At 43.6% G+C, this 15,940-nt stretch overlaps 1 protein-coding gene across 1 annotated transcript; it reads left to right on the forward strand.

The window, feature by feature from the left end:
• The first annotated feature begins 1,797 nt into the window (after positions 1-1,797).
• Positions 1,798-15,687, forward strand: TSPO2 (translocator protein 2). The gene is made up of 4 exons (XM_053251157.1): positions 1,798-1,980; positions 4,446-4,666; positions 7,460-7,598; positions 12,213-15,687. Exons 2-4 carry the CDS (start codon positions 4,494-4,496, stop codon positions 12,390-12,392), a joined length of 492 nt encoding a protein of 163 aa, XP_053107132.1. The 5' UTR covers positions 1,798-1,980; positions 4,446-4,493; the 3' UTR covers positions 12,393-15,687.
• The last annotated feature ends 253 nt before the right edge of the window (positions 15,688-15,940 follow it).

The following is a 15,940-nucleotide window of genomic DNA, read 5'->3' on the forward strand; positions in this document are numbered from 1 at the left end:
GGCAAACCCCTAATGGAAATGGAAGTCTTGCTTTTATTTGCATCTAACATGCATCTGTAACGTTGTTATTTATTCAAGTGGCTTATGCTAACTTTGGCTGAGAGGTGCTCCTCAAGTGTGTATGATTAATGATGGTTTTGCTACAAAGAACAGATGTATAGACATCCAGGATTTGATACAGAAAAAGAGCCAAGTGAACCTTAGGCTGAAGTGAATTCACATGAATTAAGGACCCCTGAGCAAGATCAGAGCACTCAAAACAATTCACATACATTATCTGGAACTCCCCGGGGCCAAATCTGGCTCCTCAGCTGCCTCCCTTGGGCTTGCACTTGCAGGAAAGGCAGGATTGATTCAACTCAGGATTGAGTTGACTCTTAGCAACCGCGCAGATAGATTCTCTCCAGGAGGATGATCTGTCTTCAACTTGGCTTTTAAGGTCTCTCGGTGGTGCATTCATTGCTGTTGTAATCGAGTCCATCCACCTTGCCGTGCTCAGGATACATACATAGATAGTAAGAATGTATACCGTCCTGTCCCCAACTTCCACTTTACATAAAAATACTCAAAGTGGCTAGCAACAACCTAAATATACCATACAACACAAAAATGCAAGCAAGAAATTTTCAAAAGGCTAGTTTAAAACAGTTGTACTGGTTGCCAATATGTTTTTGAGTGAAATATAAAGTGCTGGGAATTACCTTTGAAGCCCTAAGTGGCGTAGGACTGGTTGCCTGGGAGAGCGCCTCCTTCTGCAAGATCCCCACCACAGTAGGTCATAGAGAAAGATCCATCTCTGGCTGTCGCCAGCTGGCCTGGCAGCAACTCAGGATCAGGCCTTTTCTGTAGTTGCTCCAGGGCTGTGGAATACGCTCCCTAGAGCTATTCAAAGACCAGGATCTTTAAGGTAAAGGTAAAGTTGTGCCATCGAGTCGATGTCAACTCCTGGCGCCCCCAGAGCCCTGTGGTTGTCTTTGTTAGAATACAGGAGGAGTTTACCATTGCCTCCTCCCACGCAGTATGAGATGATGCCTTTCAGCATCTTCCTATATTGCTGCTGCCTGATATAGGTGTTTCCCATAGTCTGGGAAACATACTAGCGGGGATTTGAACCAGCAACCTCACTCCCTAGGCAAGTTACTTCCCCACTCTGCCATTAGGCGTCTCCCTAAGATCTTTACCAGCCTTTAAAAAAAGCCCTAACACACATATTTGTAGCCTTTTAATGATTTTTAAATTGCTTTGTTTTAATTTTAACTTGTTTTACTGGGTTATTTATTTTGTTTTTATTGATGTGAACTGCCTAGAGTCATCTGGGTTAGGCAGTATAAACATTTAATAAACAAACAAAATAAATTCAGTAAGACACAAATATGGGGGGGGATTTGCTCGCTGTCCACTTTGGGGTGCATGCACGACCCACCACTCTCCAAAAACGACCTCTTTGTAAAACGAGTTGCTAACCAGGGCGGTACAACAACAACACCCCTGCAAGGTAGGCCAACGCGATTGTTCCCATACTGCAGACGGGGCGGGGACTTGAACTAAGAGGGAAACGGTTTGTGTCCCAGGGGCCCCTATCGAGATCGTGGCAGTAGCAGGGGCAAGCTTTGAACGTTGGGGGCCTGTTATTTCGGTTCCTAGCTAGCTAGCCCCTGAGAAGGAGCCCAACTTTCGCCGGCTCTCTGCGAGCGAGGTCCTCCCCGCCCCGCCTCTGCAGGCTGTTACACAAACGCTGCCGCCGGGAAGCTCCTCGATCAGCCTGGCTCTCTGTTGTGTAACCCGCGCCACCACGCAGACGCGCCTGCTGCTGCTGCTGCTGCTGCTGCCTCGCACGCGCCTACTTCGGCGTAACAGCAGCTTCTCCGTTGTGCAGGAGCAACATCCCGCGGAGTGGAGCGTGCCCGGGGAAGAAGCCCTTCGCTGACGCTGCTCTTGCCCGTAGAGGGGGAAGTTGAGTTCCCCTCGCTCTCGGAGAAGGTAAGGAAGAAGGTTGCCTCCCTCTTGGGCTAATTTTGCCAGGGCTGCACGAATGTCTCCAACAAGCCCGCTCTTGCTGCCGCCCAGGGGACTGGGGTCAGGTGGGCGGGCAGGTGGTGCTCTCGTTTCTCCTCCTGCGAAGTCCAAGGGGTCGTCGTCGTGACGTGAAGTAATCCACCTGCCGGGTTTCTAGCAAGGTCACGTGACACTCCTGGTTTCTCTCACTCACCTGCTCATACTAAGCAGTGTGCCATCCAAATGCCCGGTTGCAGTTTAAGGATGCCGAACAAAGACTGCTCTCTGTGGGGTAGGGAAGTGGGCGTCTGCTACTGTTTCTGCTGCCAACTCCTCTTTTCTAAAGTTGATGTTTTCTTCAGCTTTCAACATCACCCAATTGGTATGAACTGACTAACACAAAGTTATTGTATGGAATAAGAAGGTAAGGGTATTATTGTTCCTCCAAGGAGCTGAGGGCTCCACATTGCTTGATTAAGTGCCGTCAAGTCGGTGTCGACTCTCAGCGACCACATAGGGCTCCATACCCCATTATATCATCAGAACAACGCTGGGTTGAGAGAACATGACTGTCCAGAGTCACCCAGGGAGCTGCCTGGCCATGTGGGGGCATCATCCCAAGTCTCCCTAGTCCAACATTCCAGCCATTACACCCCACTGACTCTCAGCTGCAACATTCGTTTGGCAGAGTAGCCTTTTTCGTTGGCAGGACTCCTGTGCCTTTTAACAGCTATGTGATGGGAAGAAAATCAACAGGGACAACTTTTCCTACTATAGAGGGAAAACTTCACTAGTTGAATCTCTGCCTGTTGCACAAATATTAAAGATACTGAAGCCCTCCTGTAGAAAAGTAGCATCCGTCCCTGCTTAGCAGGGGTTCCCAACCTGGGGCATTCCAGATGTTGCTGAACTACAACTCCCATCATCTCCAGCCACAATAAATGGTAGCTGGGGATGATGGAGGTTGTAGTTTAGCAACTTCTGGAGTGCTACTGGTTAGGAAGCTCTGCTCTGTAGGACAAGTGTAAAGGAAAAGAGCAGACTGTTTCCAGTATCTGTTGACTGCTTTCTTGCTATAATATCTTCTGTGCATGCATACACACACACTGTCAACAGTTCATGGTTGTCTACAGTGTGTAAAGGCTGAAGACCAGTGAATACCGTTGATACCATGAGCTGCCAGTGCACACAGACTGCAAGGAACAGATGTGCATCTGCCCACTGTGCGATCATGCCATGTTGTGAGGCTCATAATTACATAGTAGCAGAAATTGGGAATATTTGTTATAATTATAATTATATTATATTATATTATGATAAAAACCTGAGAGTGGGAATCAGGACTCTGGTCTATGGAGTTGGTAGGAAAATTCTTAACAAAACAAAAAACAGGAAATACACCAAGAAAATTGTTTTTCCTGGTAGAAATTCCCTTTGGAATTACAGTAAGTGAACCTAAAATGGTTTGTTCTCCTCCACTCTTTTAATCTAAAACAAAGATGGAATATGGGCTACAAGGCATGTAAGTGAAAACATTTCTCATTTCCCATAATGATAAACAATATCAGAATTTGATAGGAATCTGTTGCCTGTACTGAAGAGGTATACTGCATCTGAAGCTCAGTCAGGGGCGTAACTACCATTAGGCAAGGCAAGACAGTCGTCCTGGGCCCCCACTACCTCGAGGGGCCCCCAGAGGCATGTCACATGACTCCCCACCTGCCCGTGTTGTACCCCCTATGAATTATGTTGAGTCTCTTGGAGATCAGCAGTAGCAGAGAGTAAAAAGCTAGATTCAATGTGAACTAGATATTCACCGTATTCATAATGGGGATGTGAGTGTGAGTGCACTATATATTGTGAAGTGTGTTTGTGTATATCAGCGAGGGGCCCATTTTAAAATCTTGTCTCTGGGCCCACTCCAACCTTGCTACGCCCCTGAGCTCAGTCGCCCAGTACAGCTCAGACTGGCAGCAACCACAGAACCCGGGACAGACTATAGAGGATTTGGGGGGCCCCAGGGGGTGTGGAGTCCCTGGACTTTGGCCCGGAAGTCCAGGGGTAGGAGCGCTTCTGAACTGAACATGGAAGTTCTGTTCACTATCATAAACAGAGTGGTTGTAACACCTAAAAGGAGCTGCAGCATGGATAAAAGTTGCCAAGTGAGATTGTCCTGGCATTAGTGGGAATAACACTCTGGATACTATAAAAATGGTATTTGCCAACTTTAAAATACTAAGAAAAGAAACCTCTGAAAAAATAATCTGTCCTCATTTTAACCAACACTGAGAAAAGCAAAATCACTCACCTGGAGTCGTAGTTACTGGAACTTAAAATAAGGATTTGGTTGCTCAAATATTTTAACTGGTAGAATAAAAACTAGAGCAACTTAAATGAGAGTATGTACCTTGTCCACATAGCAATAACAGCATTCAATTACTGCTTTTCAGTTTCAAAGGCAGAGAAGAAGAAGATTTGCTTCAATTGTCTAGTTGAGGATGTGGGCTCATGCTCTTGGCTTCACAGCCTTGCCGCATGTTGGTGGGTTCCTTGGCTGGTTCTTTACTCGGAAGGAAGTGCCCACCTGGTTCGAAAGTTTGAAGAAACCATCATGGCGTCCACCCAATAAAATGTTCCCAGTTGCTTGGACTACGTTATACACAAGTATGGGGTAAGGCTTCCTGGACAGCTCCTTCATCTAAATCTAAAGCAACATTTCCTAACCTGTTTCCATGGCACACTAGTATACTGTGGGACACTGGCCAGTGTGCCACACTGACTCGCACTGTGTCAGCTCCAAAAGTAGAGAGTTTTAACTCACTGCTTTTGGAGCTAACAAACCCCAGAATGCACCAGGAAGGATGCGTCCCTCCTGGAGCATAAGGGAGTTCTAAAAGCGGGGAGTTTAAACTCCCTGCTTTTGGAGTTGACTCACTCTCTTAAGACGATTTGTACTCAGCAGCAGTGCATGTGAAAATAAATAAATAAAATACAGGTGAAACTCGGAAAATTAGAATATCGTGCAAAAGTCCATTAATTTCAGTAATGCAAATTAAAAGGTGAAACTGATATATGAGACAGACGCATTACATGCAAAGCGAGATAAGTCAAGCCTTAATTTGTTATAATTGTGATGATCATGGCGTACAGCTCATGAAAACCCCAAATCCACAATCCCAGAAAATTAGAATATTACATGGAACCAAGAAGACAAGGATTGTAGAATAGAACAATATCGGACCTCTGAAAAGTATAAGCATGCATATGTATTCAGTACTTGGTTTGGGCCCCTTTTGCAGCAATTACTGCCTCAATGCGGCGTGGCATGGATGCTATCAGCCTGTGGCACTGATGAGGTGTTATGGAAGACCAGGATGCTTCATTAGCGGCCTTCAGCAATTCTGCATTGTTTGGTCTCATGTCTCTCATCCTTCTCTTGGCAATGCAACATAGATTCTCTATGGGGTCAGGTCAGGCGAATTTGCTGGCCAATCAAGCACAGTACACTGTATACTTGTCAGAGGTCCTATATTGTTCTATTCTACAATCCTTGTCTTCTTGGTTCCATGTAATATTCTAATTTTCTGGGATTGTGGATTTGGGGTTTTCATGAGCTGTACGCCATGTTCATCACAATTATAACAAATTAAGGCTTGACTTATCTCGCTTTGCATGTAATGCGTCTGTCTCATATATCAGTTTCACCTTTTAATTTGCATTACTGAAATTAATGGACTTTTGCACGATATTCTAATTTTCCGAGTTTCACCTGTAAAAGTTGTGCAGCAGCTTTGCCAGTGCAAAATAAATAAATAAATGAAAGTATATCTGTGTTGAGGGGGCAGAGTGCCCCCAAATTTATTTATTTTTAACAAAGTGTGCTTCAGGATGAAAAAGGTTGGGAAACCTTGATCTAAGGGCCAAACTAGATGTGATATTAATCATGTCACTTAGCCCTGTATGAAGATGTCAATAGCAGCTCTGTGGAATCAGAACCCTGGCATAGGGAGAGGGGACTTTAACAGTGTCCCTCCTGTGGTCCTTATCGACTCCCATTGCTGCTCACCCCAGAAGGAAGTTTTAATTGGTGCCAAGATAGCAATCCTGCTCTTGGTGCCTAAGGCTACAATGCAAAGCACACCTTCTAAGAAGGAAGTAAGTCCAACTGAAGTCCATGGGCCTTGCATCCAAGGAAAGAAACATACTGTACATAGGATTGGACTGAAATAATAATTGCATTTGCCTCTATGGCTCACATAGTGGTGCCTTTCATAATTACTTGGCTTATGTTCATGTGTTATAATTACTCTTGATACAATTGCTCCACTTAATGTTGGAAATGACTATCCTCAAGTCCATTATAGTCAATAAGGTAAGGACAGGAAAATGCTGTATTTGGTGAAGATGCTCTAGCCAATCATCTCTGTCTGGAAGGACAGAGTAGCTACTCTAAAGCTGCAATTCTAAATACATTTATTAGGGGGTGTACTCTTTTGGGTTCACTCCCTACTAGTGAATCCATTAGACTTCCTGCAACTCCCTTCTGAGTGGGCTTGCATAGGATTATGCTGCAAATCTCAGAACCATCTGCACTAACCCTTTCATGCTGGTCAACTGGAATGCTGAGAACTATTGCTGGATCTTCTAAGAACAAGCACTTCAGACATAACCTGTTCTGCTCTGTCTCACTACGGGATATATTTCAGCACAGTAGTGCATGTGCTGGTAACCTCCAGACTTGATTACTGCAACATGCTTTATATGGGGCTGTTTTGTACATAGCCGAGAAACTGCAATTGGTGCAAAATGCGGCAGCCAGCTTGGGCTCTGGTTTTATCTCAAACAAGCAGATCAGACATAACTCCCAAACTAGCTCTGGGAGATAGTGCAAATCCATCAGCTGGCTCTCACAATCAATCTAATGTCAGGTAAACAAAAACTGGAGATCTCAACAGGGCATGTGCTTCTGCAAAGTGTATGGTGTGAACTCAGAATTTTTTGGTGATCTCAGATTGACACTGTGTAAAATTGACATGCTGAGTTAAAATCGAATTATCTTGGCTTAAATGTCAGTTTGTTGCAGTACCAATCTGAGATCGCCTAAAAATCTTGAGTTCAAATGATGTGCTCCGCAGGAGTGTATGCACTTCTTGGATCCCCAATTTTCATTAACTGACAGATCTATCATGAGAACCAGCCTCTAGTGAAAGATATGCACCAGAGGTAAAGTACTAGTGCAAACTGGACTTCTAGTCCACTCATTGTGCCTGTTGCCGAGTTTCTAATGATAAAGCTTCAAAAGATGTATGGTGAACTAATGCCAAAACACCCTTTCCTAAACTGTACTTAGCAGCAGTGAGGTTTGGCCTGGAAGTTTTGCTCGAAGGGTATTAATCCTGCTGAACCAAGCAAAATACTGTGACACTCCAAGGCAAATTATCAATTGTGGTTTCCCTTTCTGCAGTTATGCTTCATATTTGGTGTGGAAGGATGTTGATGGCTTCAGCAGTAAAGCAGTAGTCCCACTGGGCCTTTATGGAGCTCAGCTTGCTCTGAACTGGACATGGACTCCTGTTTTCTTCGGATACCATAAAATAAAGCTGGTAACATTCCCCTTCAATTTGCTATACCTTTATATGCTTATTTTGGACCTTTAGACAGGTTGTCTAGAAATCTGCTGGTCCACAGTTGTGGCATGTAGACCCTTAAGAATCCTAGCATTCAGTTTCATGTAATCATGCATACATAAAATCTGTGCTTCAAAACATACTGGCAGCAGTTTCTACTAAAAACCAGGGAAATCCTGAGTGAGGCTCGCAGGGGGAGATATTTTGCTGCCTGAGGCAAAGGACAACATGTGTTGGACTAGGACTGGGAAGACCCGAGTTCGAATCCCCATTCAACCACGAGACTCACTGGGTGACTCTGGGACAGTCTTGTATCTCTCAGCCTAACTTACCTCACAGGGTTGTTGTGAGGATAAACATAACCATGTAAAAATAAAATCTTGGAGAGTGTGCCCAGCATTTTCAGGTTATGTTGCTCAGGCAGCAGCAGCAACACATGAACACTCTCAAATGATGTCACCAGTCTAGGCGGTGGCAGCAGGGGCATTCCTAGCTCAAATTGGGGATGGGGGGCACCCCAGCAAGACAAGGAGAGGAAAATGCATGGGGTGGCCCGAGCAGGGAGAGGAAGAGTGGCAGCGTGGTGGCAGGAGCCTAGCACTTGTGGCCTCTTGCACCCCTCCCCACATCTGTGCCTGAGGTGACCACCTCACCTTCCCTCATGGAGGGGCCACCCCTGAGAAAGGGACCTCATCACAGAGAGGGGCACTGTGATGAATCATTACAGGTCTCCTCTCTTTTCTATGGCCACCAGTCCTCAATTCCCTCTCCATATTTTCAAAGGATCACACAAAAGCAGGGCAAAAACACTTTGCCACAGAATCATATGTACATTAAACACATATGTTTATTTGATTTTTGTTTGTTTATTTGATTTCTATACCACCCTTCCAAAAATGGCTCAGGGTGGTTTACACAGAGAAATAATAAATAAATAATTAAATTAAATTAAATTAAATAGATCCCTGTCCCCAAAGGGCCCACTATCTAAAAAGAAACATAAGACAGACACCAGCAACAGTCACTGGAGGTACTGTGCTGGGGATGGAGAGTGCCAGTTACTCTCCTCCTGCTAAATAAAGAGAATCACCATGTTAAAAGGTACCTCTTTGCCAAGTTAGCAGGGGATTATGGGCACTAGAAGATATGATAGTGTGACACCTCTCTTGCGGTTGCTGCACTGGTTACCTATTTGCTTCCAGGTCCAATTGAAAGTGCTGGTTCTCACCTTTTAAAGCCCTTCAGGGCTTAGCGCCTGTTTACCTCTCCCAGCCAGTCCTGTGAGATCTTCTCAGGTTGCCCTTCTTTCGGTCCCTAGCCTCAGAGAGGTCCATAGTACTAGGGCCCATGGAAGGGCTTTCTCTGTTGCTGCCCCCCTACTCAGGGCCGGCTCTGGGGGATCTGGCGCCCTGATGCAACATTCTGTTGAGCGCCCCCCCCCCCCATAGTAAAAAATAAAAATTCAAAATAATTACAATTAGTGTGTATTCAAAATTTAATACACAAAGATTTTACTTAATTATGTGCATAACATTGTATATAATATAATTATGTACATAATATGTATATAATATAATTATATTACTCCTATACTTAAAGAGCTATTTGGCTACCAATACACTTCTGGACAAAATACAAGGTGCTGGTTATAACCTATAAAGCCCTACACAGCTTAGTTCCTGGGTATTTAAGATAATGGAGCAGTCTTGGCTTGAATGAGTGAGTGAGAATGGAGCAGTCTTGGCTTGAATGAGAGAGAGAGAGAGAATGGAGCAGTCTTGGTGAGAAACAGAGAGAGTCAGTTCCCCATTGTTCTGGAGGTCCCCATCCACATCCTGCCAGATGCAGCTTCCCCCGCCCCCGACAGCACTTTCTCTCCCCACCGGGCTCCCTCCCTCCCTGCCATTTTCGCCCGCCCTTCACCAGGCTCCCTTATGAGGCCGCCGGCCGCTTCCTTCTCCTCCTCCCTCTTCCATCATCACTGCGTCTGGGGCCATTTTCTTCTCGCCGCCTCCCGCCAATTCGAGCCGCCGCACGGCTGAGGGGATGGCTGCGGGGGTGCGTGTGTGTCCTTCTACACCCCCCCGGTGGCAGAAGATATCAGAGCAATGTCATGGCCTGCTGCTTGGCCCGGCATTGCTTCCCAACTGCGAGGAGTGCCTGCACAGTTAAGAGACTTAACTGCACAGTTGCGCCTCGCAGTTGGGAAGCAATGCCCCAACTCATTGGCTCAATGCCCTCCTGCAGACTGCGCCCCGATGCGGTGCATCATCTGCTTACTGGTAAGAGCCGGCCCTGCCCCTACTCTGGAACTCTCTTTCCCCCCAGATTTGGTCTGCCTCCTCCCTTTCAGCTTTTAAATCCTTATTGAAAACATTTTTTTTTCTGCCAGGCGTTTGCCCTTTAATTTAAGTGTTAGTTTAAAAAAACAAAATCTAGGATGCTGTTCTTGCTGTGTACACTGCCCTGAGTCTGTGGATTGGGCAGTATATTAAATCTTTTAATAAATAGATAGATAGATGCTAAGCTGTGATCTTAGCTTTTCATTGTTAGCTGGGTGCTAAACTGTCACTACAAAACATTCTCTGCCGCTAGAGCATAGATTGCGCTCCTGTTAAAAACAAAAAGCAATACACAGATAATTTAAATATGTTCAAATGTGTTTGCTGTGTTACAATGACAATATTATTTGTCTGGTTTTCTGGTCACATAATAGACTCCAGGATGGTTTGTAATAGACATTTCATAGTAAGGAGGAAGAGCATTGCAGCCAAAAAGCTCACTTTGCCTGTTTCTACCCTGTGACTGTTTACTACCAGTGATATCAGTCTTTTGCAGCAGCTTAACTGGGCTGCATTGGGAAGGGTGTGAGGTTAGCAGCCTGATGATCTGGGTGCTCCATTTTTCTCAGGGAAGTGTGGTGTGACTGAGATAAACAGCTTCAAATGCCACACCTTGACCAATATGCCAACGTTTCAGGGTCAGCTGCTGGTTATTATTGTGCAGCATGTTGAATTGTAAAATACTGAAGTGTTAGGATAATCTGTAAGGAAGAGTTTGCTGGATTAATGTGTTTAGATAGTTTGCACTGCATCTAAGAGAAGAAGTTCTTAGAGTGTTCAGGTGGCTGAAGAACAATCTCCGGGGCGGGGAACAATGAGGGGATGCTAACTTCTCAAGCATACTAGTATTAGGTGCTAGTGGAATTCATTAATATTGGAATGTGGCGATATGCTTTTAAAGGGTTAAAGAATCATAATTCTTCTATGGAAAGGGAAATGATGTAATCCAAGCAGGAAGCATGCCATTGCTGACCACTCAGCTCAGTATCCTAAGCTCTAGACTGTGGCTTTGAATGAAGACCTCTTCTTCATATTACAGCTTTATTATATAGAAGGCTCCTAGAAGCCATTTCCCTGTTTTAAAAAACCCAACAGCATATGGGAAGAATTAATACAGGTGCCCCTTGTTATTCATGGAGGTTCTGTTCTCGCTTATAGGCACGGATACAGAAACCATGAATGAGGAAACTCTACCCCTGTGGGAATCCAGGGGTTTGGTTCCTTCATACCCCCAAAGGGCTAAAAGAAGCAGGGAGGAAGCAGAAATAAGAGAAATAAAGAACAGTACCTTGGTCTCCAGCAATGGCCCCCCACCAAACCCACAATTCCTCAGATTTTTTGTGGATAATCACGGGTGGGATTAAAAAGAGCCACAAAATGGCTCTGCACTGTAAAATGACGGCCAGAAATGACATCAGAAGTAATTTATAGGTCATTTCCGGCCACTCAAATCTGTGAATGGGTGAATTTTAGCCTATTTTCATACAGTGGATAAAGAAATTGGGTCTGCAGATACACAGACCTGTCCGCGGATACACGAAACTGCAGTTAACGAGGGCCACCTTACAAATTTATTATCCTTAAGAAAGACATGGCTCACTAAAGTAATGTGAACGTTAGATACAAGATCACCGACTCCCCCCCCCCCAAAAAAGATTTTTTAAAGATAAATAATCACCTGTGCTGCAGGAACTTTGATAGTTTTTTCCACTGCAGCAGTTCTCACTGCTAAAGAGAAGAGATTCTATTGAATGTAAAAAATGGTTCCTCTCTTCAGCACTTGAAATGGCTACAATGAATGGAGCAAATGACTAGCAAAGCTCTAAAGAGGGAATCTGTTCCCTTACTCTGGAACTACAAATTACCTTATGCACTGAGCCAGCAGCTATTCCATCATTGGTGGCCTCTAAAGAAAAACTATGCCGCACAAAAATTGGGTGTACAAGAATTGAGTTGGGGAGAGGAGGAGGAGGAAAATGAGATAACCTGTAATTTGTTTCTCACCACAATGGTCAATGGAACAGTTCCATCCTCTTAGTGATGATGCAGTTTTGAACTGACAAAAATTTGTAACATGGAGGGCTTGAGGACTATATGGAAGCAACCCAAACAGGGCAGTCCTGAACAGTTCTGCCCAACTTACCTTGCAGCGGATGCCTTTTTACTCTTGAGGTACAAGATGGAATCATAATGTTAGCAATCTGCCCCATGTATAAATTATTTAGACATTTCTATTCCTCTCCTCTAGGCATTGATCGACATTGTGTGTCTATATGGGTTGGTGCTGGGCACCATGTATTCCTGGTACCCCATTAACAAGACAGCAACACTGCTGATGGTGCCTTACCTTGCCTGGCTGACCTTGGCTTCTTCTCTCACTTACTGCATCTGGAGAGACAATCCTGAAAAGGGAAAGAAGAGTGTATAAGAAAGGAACTAGTAATTTAAAGTCATTTGGTGAAAGCAAATATATGGAGATCTAGTACTATGGATGGAATTTAATTTGGTTCAATCAGAATATGGATAATATTTATATTCTTCAAAAAAATCATTAAAAATTACAGGAGTGTCCGATTGCTTTGGGGGTTGGGTGGTAGTTGCCACCCATGGGTGCCTACCACCCCAACCCAGTTTTGGAGGCTCGAACCTTTGAACCAGTTCTAATCGGTTCAAATAGAACCAGGCTCTGTTTGTTTCGAACTCAGACCAGCATTGCCAATTCAAATCCCTGTTTGGTTTGAGTTTGAACCTTTGAACTGAACATCCCTACCCATAGCAACCAATCCTATTACAATTCTCATAAGGAGAAAGTGAAAATACACACCCTTGCTCAATAGCCAATGAATTTCATAGCTTCCCTCATTTCCTCTTTAACATTTATAGTGGGACAAAGCTGTTCTATATACATTGCTTCCTTTATCTTTTATTTTCTCACATCTGCCTCCACAGCCAAAATAGATATCTTTGTAATCACTGATGTTTCCCTGTAACATGCACTGCCCACAGCTTTGTCTGATCTTTGTGCTTTATGTCTGCCAAATGTTCCTTGTATCTTTTTATCAAGGGTCTGCCTGTCTCTCCAGTATAACACTGCATGCATTCCATGCAAACCATTTTATATACCATGCCTTTTGTTTTACACCATCCTTCCTTGTTCTCAAAATTTTGACAATCCTCCATTTCACATTTATTATCATACAGTTTTGACTTCACTGGTTGCTGTCTCAAGGTCATGGGGGCTGTACAAATTACATTAACTTCTAAACCATGTTTCCTCAAAATCCACTGTGCCTCCTAATTAAATCTATCAGTCACATATGGGATCTTAAGTACTGGGCACCCTTCTCTAAATTTAGTTCTGCTATACTCTTTTATTGAAAATTCATAACCATTGATTTTATTAATTGATTTGATTTACAGAGAGCAATGGGAGTATTATCAAGGGAGAACATAGAATTATCTAGAAAGAAAGCACAGGAAATTATGAAAATCAATGGTATAGCACTGAAGCTGATGTCTTATTACATCAAAGCGTTTGCTGGTTCTGGACATCTGTTTTTATGTTTTATGCATTAAAGGAGATCTTTGAGAAAGTTTAATATTTAGATTGTACGCTCCTTGAGGCAAGGTTTTGCATTTTTGTTTTATTCACTGTAAAGATTGTATACATTGCTACTGGGTACATAAAATGTTTTATGTGTACATTTAAAAATGCAATGTGTGAATGCAACAAATAGATGTTTGCCAACACACATAGCACAGAGGCATAGCACAGAGGCATTTCATGGAGCTGGGACTGGATTGAGTGAAAATCAATTGACTGCGTGCCTTCTCTCCAGTCAGGCAAGGAATCATTCTCTTCACAAAGGAAAGATATTCAATACATGCTCAGGGGCATGTATTCCCTATGTAATTTTTAATAAAATATATTTTACCTTTGAAAGAAACTTTCCACATGCTCAGAAGCATTCAGCCAGACTTTTTGTAAGTGAAGAATGACAGTTCTGCAGAACTCACAACTGCCCAGAGGTTAGACAAACAAGTTCAGCTCCTTTGCAGCAGGGTGGAAAAGCCTGGCATGGGTTCTGTAAAGTTCTGGAGTTTTCTAGAAGAGAGCAGTGTGCATAATTAGCACAAATCCCTTTTTATTGTTCAAATAACTTTTGTTTTTAAAACTTGGCTAGTATTTGACAATTGACCAAGACTTGTTTTGTTTTTTATGATGGCTGATCAAATGCAGCTCTTTCCCCCATTTTGGCTCTCAGTCCACCAGGAACATCTTTTGTATCTGTCCCATTTGAACTGAATGCAAATTATATAAGAATATAGTCATTAGACTGAAAACTGTGCCATGTTCTCAAGCAGTTCTAATTCACTTCATTGGACCTTGTGCAGTGGATAATGACGATGCCTCTATTTCCTTTGGCCTAACTTGACCTTTTAATTTCAGTGGGACTACTTTAAGTAATTTTCCTCATGTCAGCCTTTAACATTTCAGTTGCGACTCATGGGCATCTATCCAAGTTTGTCTAGTGAAAAAAATGGTGAGGGGGAGGCAGGGAGAACAGCAGGTAAGAGAGCAGTGCAGCACCATAGATTTTGCACTTGTGTAATGGGAGCAAGCAATGAATTAAAATTAACATACATTTTGTGATCTAACTTAGAGATCAAACTAATAGGAACATAGGAAGCTGCCTTATCCAAAGTCAGACCATTGGTCCATCTAGCTCAATATTGTCTACACAGACTGGCAGTGACTTCTCCAAGGTGGCAGGCAGGAGTCTCTCTCAGCCCTATCTTGGAGATGCCAAGGAGGGAACTTAGAACCTTCTGCATGCAAGCATGCAGGTGCTCTTCACAGAGTAGCCCCATTAGAACATAAGAACAGCTCTGCTGGATCAGGCCCAAGGCCCATCTAGTCCAGCATCCTGTTTTGCACAGTGGCCCACTAGATGCTGCTGGAAGCCTATAGGCAGGTGTTGAGGGTTTGTCCTCCCTCCTGCTGTTACTCCCCGGCAACTGGTATTGAGAGGCATCCTGCCTTTGAGGCTGGAGGTGGCCTATAGTCCTCCGACTAGTAGCCGATGATAGACCTCTCCTCCATGAAGTTATCCAAATCCCTCTTAAAGCCATCCAGGTTGTTGGCTTTCACCACATCTTGTGGCAGAGATATTTCCTAGAGGGGAATATCTTACAGTGCTCACACATGTCTCCCATTCAAATGCAAACCAGGGTGGACTCTGCTTAGCAAAGGGGACAATTCATGCTTGCTACCACAAGCATGGTAGCCTGGTAGGAAAGCATAGAGAACCTAAAAAGGAGGTATAGCAAAATTGCCACAGGATTCTGCCAGCAGTGACCTCTTACTAGAAGCCAGTGGCTCTTACAAAGGTACAACTTGTTGGACAGTCTATTCCAGTCTCCCATTTTGAATGTTATTGTTCTGCTTCTTTGAGGATTTAATATTGACTTGTTCTGAGAGAAGTTACAAATCGTTTTTAAAAATGAAATTAAAGCATTTATTTAAAGAAAATGTTTTGTTTAATTTTGTTATTGGCTGGTGCTTGTGTTGCAAAATGGATAAGGTGACTTGGGACTCTCTGGCTTGCAGGTTCCAAGCTGTTTTTTTATTAGAGAACTCTGTTTGAAATAAAGCAGAAGGACTGATGCTTTGGAATTAGGCTTCTTGATTAACCCAAGGGAATAAAAAGTTTGATCCAGAAGACTATGGGTTCTTATTTATCTGCTCAATATGTTTATATCCCAGTTTTCCTCCATGGGTTTACAGGAAGCATACAGATGATCCAGGCGACAGCTGGACTCAGACCTGCTTATCTTGAGCAAGATTGTTAACATCATGTGCCTGCAGACAATAGTCTGTAAAAGAGGGTACACTTGTCTCTCAGTTCCAGTCTTTTGTAATTTCTCCCTGCCACAAATATATCAGATAGGTTGGGATTAAAAGTGGCACTATGG

Source organism: Hemicordylus capensis, chromosome 4 (genome assembly GCF_027244095.1).
Source record: "Hemicordylus capensis ecotype Gifberg chromosome 4, rHemCap1.1.pri, whole genome shotgun sequence".
Classification (NCBI taxonomy): Eukaryota; Metazoa; Chordata; class Lepidosauria; order Squamata; family Cordylidae; genus Hemicordylus; species Hemicordylus capensis.

What these genes read in the sequence shown, in the direction of transcription:
- TSPO2 (XM_053251157.1), top strand. Translation starts at nt 4,494, where the DNA reads ATGTGGGCTCATGCTCTTGGCTTCACAGCCTTGCCGCATGTTGGTGGG. An exon ending in ACGTTATACACAAGTATGGG is followed by an intron (nt 4,667 to 7,459) that starts GTAAGGCTTCCT and finishes CCCTTTCTGCAG; the next exon opens with TTATGCTTCATATTTGGTGT. An exon ending in GATACCATAAAATAAAGCTG is followed by an intron (nt 7,599 to 12,212) that starts GTAACATTCCCC and finishes CCTCTCCTCTAG; the next exon opens with GCATTGATCGACATTGTGTG.